The 10,833-nt window shown below is 40.4% G+C and overlaps 2 gene segments (V, D, J or C); both read right to left on the bottom strand.

Annotated features, from left to right (window-relative positions):
• Positions 1-269: 269 nt before the first annotated feature.
• On the bottom strand, positions 270-944 carry LOC120940749. The segment is given in 2 exon segments: positions 270-737; positions 846-944. Coding segments are annotated over 2 exon segments (498 nt in total).
• A 2,454-nt stretch (positions 945-3,398) lies between these two features.
• LOC120940758 lies at positions 3,399-4,228 on the bottom strand. The segment is given in 2 exon segments: positions 3,399-4,039; positions 4,148-4,228. Coding segments are annotated over 2 exon segments (384 nt in total).
• Between the last annotated feature and the right edge of the window lie 6,605 nt (positions 4,229-10,833).

The following is a 10,833-nucleotide window of genomic DNA, read 5'->3' as shown; positions in this document are numbered from 1 at the left end:
CATACACATTGAAGCTGGTGACGGGTTTATCAACTCTCCCTTCTTGGAATAACTGTTCTTTTAGCGCCACATGTGGACTCTTATATTTCTATTTTGCTTATTAACAAAATTGTGCTGGCTGCTTATACTATGACTTTTATTATTCCTGTGTAGTGCGGATATTGACCTGTTTTTACATAAAAACAAAAACTGTGTCGGTCTTCATTTCAGGCTACAACATTACAAAATATGATTATATAATATTATTTTATTATTTTCTATACCCACTGTAAGCAGAAGTAAGCTTTACGCAAAATTTGTGGTTAGTTTTATTTCATAGTTATAGCTATTGTGTCCAGATATTAAATGGATGTGCTGCCACCTACTGATAACATGAAGAAGTGATATTCTACTTATTGTTACAGTAAAGATATATTTTCCATCAGTGTGTTGTCTTGCACAGTAATACACGGCAGTGTCTTCTATTTTCATGGTGTCCATTTTCAGAGTTAGCTTGTTATTGTTGTTATCTCTAGTGGCTGTGAATCTCCCTTTAACAGCATCATTATAGCCCGTGTTCAAACCACTATTAATATAACACAACCATTGTAACTTTCCATCAGAGAACTGTCTGATCCAGTGCATAGTATTGCTACCAAAGGTGAATCCTCCTGAACCCTGACAGGTGAGTGTATGGGAGTTCCCCGGCTTTATCACGGCTGGATCAGACTGGACAAGTTGGTTAGAGGACAGGACACCTGGAAAATATACAGTGACAATAGGAAATAGCATTAGAACTAATACATACACTCAGATCTATTAGGAGGATTATTTCATCTGAGGGATCCTGTCCTATGAAGTCTCACCTGACAGCCATGATAATGATATAAAAAGGCCTATTAGGGTCTTCATTATCTCTCTGTATAATCTGTATCTATACACTTCATTAATGTCCTGTAAATTATCTTCTCTATCTTTATATTACATGAGAAAATTCAAAATGGATGTGACGTCATGTAATTTGCATAGTAAATCAAATATCTACATCACACGAACAGATCCTAGCATGTGTGTCAAAAATATACAGCCAGTAAAAGTACATGAATAACAAATAAATATTATTTTACCTTTATTTTAGTTTTATGATCAACAGAGACCTTTCATTAAATTAAACCATTTAGTTATTTTTGCTGCTTTACCAAACAAGCATGGACTTAAAGTGGTTGTAGAGGTTCAGTTTTAAAAAAAACAAAAAACAAACATGTCATACTTACCTCCACTGTGCAGTTAGTTTTGCACAGAGTGGCCCCGATCCTCCTGTTCTGGGGTCCCACGGCGGCTCTCGCGACTCCTCCCCACAATAGATAACCCCCTTTGGGAAGCTCTCTTCCAAGTGGGTTACCCTGCGGGCGCGCTCTTGTGTCATACACTTAGCGTCCATAGCCTCTGACTGTATGACTCGGCCCATCCCCCCAGCGGCCACATGATTGGATTTGATTGACAGCAGCGGAAGCCAATGGCTGCGCTGCTATCAATCTATTCAATGAAGAGCCGAGAAGCCGTGGAAAGAGCGATGCGGGATTGCGCCCATGGAAATTCGGGGCTCAGGTAAGTAAAACGGGGAGCTGAGGAGCCAGACACTGCAAGGTGTTTTTTCACCTTAATGCATAGGATGCATTAAGGTGAAAAAACACGAAGGTTTACAACTCCTTTAACACGAAGCTCCAGGAAGATTGACATACACAGTTGAAATACATATATGTTTTATTTGCCTATGGGATTTTTCATATTGCTATGTGACAGAAAATAGTCAACAAAGCCATGTTACTCCAATGATGTCATGGTGCTCACGTGACTTTGTTTACAAATAAAGTGTTAGGAATGTTGGTTGTGTTTCAGGTTTGGGTTCATGTTAGAGGTAACATTCTTTGGCACATAAATAGATCCATAATAGTGGAAAGGAGCTTTTCTAACCCCTTAAGAGACATTGAAAGAAGATTGCACCCCTAAAAGCCACCTTGCATTCCTTAGTTGGGCCTCGTTCATACAGACAGTTTGTCTGTCTGATTTTGCAATGCATCTCTATGGACTAACAGATGTAAACAGATCAAATTACATTAATACTGATTAGGTCCGTTTAGTTTCTGTTATGTTCAGTTTACCCACTTGCCAACCCTCTCAGAGTACTTTTAACGCAAGCGGGCGGCAGCTGCAGGCAATGTGATGTACTGGTACGCCGTGGTGCACATGCACACTGGTGCGTCCACTGGGGGATCATGCCACTCGGTACCCGGCTGCTGTGAGGTGTCTGGGGTATCATGTGGTCACTATGTTTGATCATAGCAAACACATGATTACAATGTAAGCAAAACAGTCATAAATGGAAGCCATTCATTGCTGTTTTGTTTACATTGTAATTATATGATGCTGAGATTGGCCCACCGCTATCACATTGTACCTGGTTAATCACAGCACCTGTGAACACACATCGGCCTCCTCCCCTTGTGAGTCCCCTCCCCCCTACAGTTAGAACACACTTTAGGGAACATATTAACCCCTTCAGCGCCCCCTAGTGTTAACCCTTTCCCTGCCAGTCACATTTACACAGTAATCAGTGCAGTTTTATAGCACTAATCGCTGTATAAATGTGAATGGTCCCAAAAATGTGTCAAAAGTGTCCGATATGTCCGCCGCAATGTCACGGTCACAATAAAAATCTATTCTATTCTCTATTTTGTAGATGCTAGAACTTTTGCGCAAACCGATTTTTTTTTTTTACCCAAAAATATGTAGAAGAATACGTATCGGCCTAAACTGAGGAATTTCTTTTTTTTTTTTATTAAAAAATTATGATATTTATTAAATCAAAAAGTAAAAGATATTGTGTTTTTTTCGAAATTGTCGCTCTTCTTTTGTTTATAGCGCAAAAAATAAAAACTGCAGAGGTGATCAAATACCACCAAAAGAAAGCTCTATTTGTGGGAAAAAAAGGAGCGTCAATTTTGTTTGGGAGTCAAGTCGCATGACCGCGCAATTGTCATTCTAAGTGTGACAGCGCTGAAAACTAAAAATTGGTCTGGGAAGGAAGGGGGTGAAAATGCCCCTAATGGAAGTGGTTAAAAACGGCTAAGCCATTTACAGCTCAAAAACGCCATGGTGGGCATGAAGCCATAGGCTAACATGGAGAGGCGTTTTTAAGCTGCCAAAAAATGCTCATAAAAACAGCTGTAAAAATGTCTGTGTGCATGAGGCCTAAGCATTTTCCCACACATGAGCATCTGATGTTTTTTGTGAGCATGATAGATTTGCATTCTGAAATTGTTTACTTTTGTGATCTGTTTTACCACTGATCATTTATTACATGTCATATCATATTATTGCATAGCTGCACATACAGTATATGCATTAAAAATTCCGGTAAAAACCCGTGTGAATGAACCCCAACAAAGAAACGCCTCATTCACACTTCCATGGTTGTGTTGCGGTTGTGTGGGCTTTTAGGGCTTAAAACAGGTGGTGAGAAGGCAACATATTGCCTCCACCACCTGTCAAATGCCCTATGCAAAATTAATCAATGCAGATTGCTCTTCAGAGTGCACTGTACATGTAAAAGAGCCCAAAGAAATTCAAATTTGATTTATACTTGTAGCTAATATGTCCAAATTGTAAATGTATGTGCTGCCACCTACTGATAACGTGAAGAAGTGATATTCTACTTATTGTTATAGTAAAGATAGATTTTCCATCAGTGTGTCTCTTGCACAGTAATACACGGAAGTGTCTTCTGTTTTCATGTTGTCCATTTTCAGAGTCATCTTGTTATTGGTGTCATCTCTAGTGACTGTGAATCTCCCTTTAACATCATTATGATAGTGTTTGTCCCCACCGCTACCAATAAAACACAACCATTGTAACTTTCCATCAGAGAACTGTCTGAACCATGCCATAGTATTGCCAGCAATGGTGAATCCTCCTGAACCCTGACAGGTGAGTGTATGGGAGTTCCCCGGCTTTATCACGGCTGGATCAGACTGGACAAGTTGGTTAGAAGACAGGACACCTGGAAAATATACAGTGACAATAGGAAATAGCATTATAACTAATACATACACTCAGATCTATTAGGAGGATTGTTTCATCTGAGGGATCCTGTCCTATGAAGTCTCACCTGACAGCCATGATAATGATATAAAAAGGCCTATTTGGGTCTTCATTATTCCTCTGTTTAATTTGTATCTATACACTTCACATATACCCTGTAACAAGTCTCTCTTTATATTATATGAGAGAGTTTAAAGTAGGACGTGATGTCATGTCATTTGCATAGTAAATCAAATATCTACATGACATGAACAGTTCCTAGCATCTGTGTCAGAGCTAGGGATGAGCTTCGAGTTCGAGTCGAACTCATGTTCGACTCGAACATTGCCTGTTCGCCTGTTCGGCGAACAACGAGCAATTAGGGGTGTTCGTGGCAAATTCGAAAAGCCGCGGAACACCCTGTTAAAGTCTATGGGAGAAATCTAAAGTGTTAATTTTAAAGGCTAATATGCAATTTGAGGTCCTAAAAAGTGTTTGGGGACCTGGGTCCTGTCCCAGGAAACATGTATCAATGCAAAAAAAAGTTTTAAAAACGGCCACTTTTTCTGGAGCAGTGAATTTAATAATGCTAAAAGTGAAACAATAAAAGTGTAATATTACTTTAAATTTCGTACCTAGGGGGGGTGTAAAGTCAGCATGTGAAAAAGCGCATGTTTTCCGTACATAGAACTGTCCCTGCACAAAGTGTCATTTCTGAAAGAAAAAAAGCCATTTAAAACCGGCTTTGCGGCTCTAATGAATTGTCGGCTCTTTCAATTACAGAGATGATTCATTCATAAAGAAAAAAAAATATGTGGGGGTTCCCCCAAATTAAATTACCAGGCCCTTCAGGTCTGGAAAGGATATTAAGGGGAACATATAAAATATAGATGCGCTAATATTAACTTAAAAGGTGATAAAACGTACAAAGAAAACTAATCAGGGAGAACACTCCATAAACTGTGAATTACTAATATGTCCTTAATTAGTGCACAGTGATTAGCAGGATTCCATGCAGGGAAAAAATCACTCTCTTCAATCTGAATGCTAATCCAGCCCTCCACCGCTGTGATCAGATGATACAGGCACTCACAGACAGGGATTGCATGAAAGAAAAGAGAAAAAACCTCATTGCGCAATATTCGATGACAGATCAAAAATGTAATCAGAGCATTGACATATGCACTCACGAATCCCCGCTTACAGTAAAGCATGAAAACGCCACTCAGTATGCTGTTTCCTCAGCTCGATCCGATGCACTCGGATTCGATCGCAGACTCCTCCCTACGCGTTACGTCACAGGCACGCGACTTACTCATGGGATCCTACATTATGAGAATGGCTTGGGGTTTAGATAGCCTTCTCATTGACAGCGTTTACATTAGTGTGAGCAACCAAAGGGAAAGACAAACATCATTGCGGCAAAACTTTACTCACATAGCTGAATTCTAGTGAGATCAAATGTCGATGCATAGACACACATAATTTTAATAAACAAATTTAAAAAAATGTAATTGATATAAAACTTTAAAAACATTCTATGTTGTTTGCTATGCGGATGGTGCATTTGCATTTGCATTTGCATATGCAATCTACTGCCCTCTTGTGGCCAGATATACAACAAGCATAGAATAAGTAGATGAACATTTAAAAATACAATTAAATAGATGCATCAACACTATTCAATATTATCAATAAAACATATAAAACCATCAAAAATATGTAATAAAAAATTGTACTGAAGGGTTAAAAGATTATTACTATAATAACAGTAATAAAAACCATCATAATGAATAAAAATCAATATATATTAATAAAATTAATTATTAATACAAAACCATGAGTATGTTTACGAATTGGAAATGAAACAATTTAAATCAAATTCGATATTAAGGCCATTGGGAGATAGAGTCTGCATCTCATGTATCCAGTTTTACTTAATTCCCTTACTTTATGACTGCCCCTCCAGTGTGGAGTGTATTTGGCAATGGCCCAAAATTTCATTTCCTTGCCAAATACACTCCACACTGGAGGGGCAGTCATATAGTAAGGGAATTAAGTAAAACTGAGTCTCGCTGGATACATGAGATGCAGACTCTATCTCCCAATGGCCTTAATATCGAATTTGATTTGAAATTGTTTCATTTCCAATTCGTAAACATACTCATGGTTTTGTATTAATAATTAATTTTATTAATATATATTGATTTTTATTCATTATGATGGTTTTTATTACTGTTATTATAGTAATAATCTTTTAACCCTTCAGTACAATTTTTTATTACATATTTTTTATTACATATTTTTGATGGTTTTATATGTTTTATTGATAATATTGAATAGTGTTGATGCATCTATTTAATTGTATTTTTAAATGTTCATCTACTTATTCTATGCTTGTTGTATATCTGGCCACAAGAGGGCAGTAGATTGCATATGCAAATGCAAATGCAAATGCACCATCCGCATAGCAAACAACATAGAATGTTTTTAAAGTTTTATATCAATTACATTTTTTTAAATTTGTTTATTAAAATTATGTGTGTCTATGCATCGACATTTGATCTCACTAGAATTCAGCTATGTGAGTAAAGTTTTGCCGCAATGATGTTTGTCTTTCCCTTTGGTTGCTCACACTAATGTAAACGCTGTCAATGAGAAGGCTATCTAAACCCCAAGCCATTCTCATAATGTAGGAACCCATGAGTAAGTTGCGTGCCTGTGATGTAACGCGTAGGGAGGAGCCTGCGATCGAATCCGAGTGCATCGGATCGAGCTGAGGAAACAGCATACTGAGTGGCGTTTTCATGCTTTACTGAAAGCGGGGATTCGTGAGTGCATATGTCAATGCTCTGATTACATTTTTGATCTGTCATCGAATATTGCGCAATGAGGTTTTTTCTCTTTTCTTTCATGCAATCCCTGTCTGTGAGTGCCTGTATCATCTGATCACAGCGGTGGAGGGCTGGATTAGCATTCAGATTGAAGAGAGTGATTTTTTCCCTGCATGGAATCCTGCTAATCACTGTGCACTAATTAAGGACATATTAGTAATTCACAGTTTATGGAGTGTTCTCCCTGATTAGTTTTCTTTGTACGTTTTATCACCTTTTAAGTTAATATTAGCGCATCTATATTTTATATGTCTCACTGTTTGGATTTGGTATCACTCAAGATAGCAGCTATATTATTTGTTTTTTTATTTAGGTGCACGTGGAATAGATTATTTAATTAGCGCTGTAGTATATTTTTCACATTACTTATTAAGGGGAACCCCGCTGTAAAAAAAAAAAAATGACGTAGGGTTCCCCCGCAAATATCCATACCAGGCCCTTCAGGTCTGGTGTGGATTTTAAGGGGAACTCCACCCCAAATTGAAAAAAAAATGGCGTGGAGTCCCCCTAAAAATCCACACCAGACCCTTATCCGAGCACGTTAACATGGCCGGCCACAGAAAAGAGGGGGAGACAGAGTGCGCCCCCCCCTCTCCTGAACCGCACCAGGCCACATGCCCTCAACATGGGGACGCACCCTCGTACGTCACTGGGAAAGACCCTGAAAGACCGGGCTTTCCCAGTGACGTACGAGGGTGCGTCAGAGGGGGCGGGGTCACGTGACGAGTGGCCGCTTCCCCTATATAAGAAATGTCACAGCTCCAGCGCGTCATTCCACTGGGCTGTGTCCAGCGGAGTGGAGCTTCCCTGCAGCGCTCTGGACGGATGGATCTTCTGCATCGCTGGACCAGACCACTGATCATCCGTCGCTGGAGAGATCATCCATCGCTGGATAGGAGACAGTGGATTCACATCGCTGGATTTTTATTTATTTTTTATTAATAAAGGATTTTTTCTACGGTGTCTGTGTGTGTTTTTTTTTTAACTATTTACACTTCCTTCATGAAATGGTAGAGGTACAGTGTACCCCATTACCAATTCACATAGGGGGGGCAGGATCTGGGGGTCCCCTTTGTTAAAGGGGTCTTCCAGATTCTGATAAGCCCCCCGCCCACAGACCCCCACAACCACCGGGCAAGGGTTGTGGGGATGAGGCCCTTGTCCCCATCAACATGGGGACATCCTCCCCATGTTGAGGGCATGTGGCCTGGTGCGGTTCAGGAGAGGGGGGGGCCGCACTCTGTCCCCCCCCTCTTTTCTGCGGCCGGCCAGGTTAATGTGCTCGGATAAGGGTCTGGTGTGGAGTTCCCCTTAACCACTAGAGTACCGGGCCATCGTCAAATGACGGCTCCACGGTGACTCTGAAAACTCAACAGGACGTCTATTGACGTCCTGTATTCCTCCGGCCACTGGGGGGCGCGCGAGCCCGGCGCGTCGCCGAGATGCCGATGCGCGTGCCTGGCGGTCACGATGTCTGCCAGGTACCAGCGATCGGTAACGAAAGAGCAGTGACGTGGAGCTCTGTGTGTAAACACAGAGCTCCACGTCCTGTCAGGGGACAGAGGAGACCGATCTGTGTCTCTTGTACATAGGGACACAGATCGGTCACCTCCCCCAGTCACCCCCCTTCCCCCACAGTTAGAACACAATACAGGTATACATATTAACCCCTCCCTCACCCCCTAGTGTTAACCCCTTGAATGCCAGTCACATTTATACAGTAATTAGTGCATATTTATCGCATTAATCGCTGTATAAATGTGAATGGCGCCAAAAACGTGTCAAAAGTGTCCGATGTGTTCGCCGCAATGTCACGGTGACAGTAAAAAAATCGCAAATCGCCGCCAATACTAGTAAAAAAATTAATAAAATAAAAATGCCATAAATCTATCACCTATTTTGTAAACGCTCTAACTTTTGCGCAAACCAATCAATATATGATCATTGCGATTTTTTTTACCAAAAATATGTAGAAGAATACGTATCGGCCTAAACTGAGGGAAAAAAAAGTTTTTTTTTAAAAAAAAATTGATATTTATTAAATAAAAAAGTAAAAAATAGTGTTTTTTTTTAAATTGTCACTCTTCTTTTGTTTATAGCGCAAAAAATAAAAACCGCAGAGGTGATCAAATACCACCAAAAGAAAGCTCTATTTGTGGGAACAAAATGATAAAAAAATTGTTTGGGTACAGTGTAGCACGACCGCGCAATTATCATTCAAAGTGGGACAGTGCTGAAAGCTGAAAATTGGCTTGGGCAGGAAGGTGCGTAAGTGCCCAGTATGGAAGTGGTTAAAATCCACACCAGACCTGAAGGGCCTGGTATGGATATTTGCAAGGAACCCTACGTCATTTTTTTTTTTTTTTTTACGGCGGGGTTCCCCTTAATATCCATTCCAGACCTGAAGGGCCTGGTAATTTAATTTGGGGGAGCCCTCACACATTTTTTTTTCTTTATGAATGAATCATCTCTGTAATTGAAAGAGCCGACAATTCATTAGAGCCGCAAAGCCGGTTAATATATTTGTATTAGTACTTCATATATAAACTGGTTAAATACATATATATTATTATTGTTAGAAAGCTGCAGGTATATATATATATATTCTTATGATGTGAGAGACATTGAGGGCTGTATTTGTAAAATGTAAGCTGAGAGTTACATTGCTAATGATTTCAGCTTTGACGAATTTCCCAAACAATTAGGGTAGTGTTGATCATAAACATTATCTTAACTATAAATTTATAAGAAGAGCCACAATGTCTGGGGATTCTTGACATGGAATTGTCAACCCTCACACAATTAATGGTACTTCATAAAGCTAGGCGCAAAGGTCGCGTCAATCAACATTAGAAATTATTCCTTATACACCACCGCCCCTACAGGTTAAAAATGATATTACTCAAGATGGTGATCAACAGAGACCTTTCAGTAAATTAAACCATACAGTTATTTTTGCTGATTTCGCCAACAAGCATGGACGTGAAACTCCAGAAAGACTGACAAATACACAGTGAAAATAGATGTATGTTTTACCTGCCTAAGGATTTATAAACCAATCTTATGATTTAGTCACATTATTCATATTGTGATAGCCAGGGCCGCCATCAGGAATTATGGGGCCCCTTAAACTTGCTTCAAGCATGGGCCCTCCTGGAGCAGAGAACCGGGGGGGGGGGGGGTGCTGCCGCCTGAGATTGAGAAGCAGGGGGGGGTTGCCGCGGGGGGGGCCTTTACAAAAAAAAGAAGAAATAAAGAAAAATATATATATAAAAAGCCCTTTAAAGCGGGGGTTCACCCTTAGAGGGCACTTTTTCCCCTTAGATTCCTGCTCGTTTTCTCTAGGGGAATCGGCTATTTGTATTAAAATATGTGCAGTACTTACCCGTTTTCGAGCTGCATCTTCTTCCGTCGCTTCCGGGTATGGGCTTCGGGAATGGGCGTTCCTTCTTGATTGACAGTCTTCCGAGAGGCTTCCGACGGTCGCATCCATCGCGTCACGATTTTCCGAAAGAAGCCGAACGTCGGTGCGCAGGCGCAGTATAGAGCCGCACCGACGTTCGGCTTCTTTCGGCTACGAGTGACGCGATGGATGCGACCGTCGGAAGCCTCTCGGAAGAATGTCAATCAAGAAGGAACGCCCGCTCCCGAAGACCCATACCCGGAAGCGACGGAAGAAGATGCAGCTCGAAAACGGGTAAGTACGGCTCATATTTTAATACAAATAGCCGATTCCCCTAGACCGAACGAGCAGGAATCTAGGGGAAGAAAAAATTTTTTTTAGAAATGGGTGAACTCCCGCTTTAATAAAAAGAAAAAAAGAAATAAAACATATATATATTAAAAAAAGAAAAGGGGGGATCTGGGGACCTCTGGGCCC

Source organism: Rana temporaria, chromosome 1 (genome assembly GCF_905171775.1).
Source record: "Rana temporaria chromosome 1, aRanTem1.1, whole genome shotgun sequence".
In the NCBI taxonomy this organism is placed as follows: Eukaryota; Metazoa; Chordata; class Amphibia; order Anura; family Ranidae; genus Rana; species Rana temporaria.
This window is presented reverse-complemented; position numbering and strand designations above follow the sequence as displayed.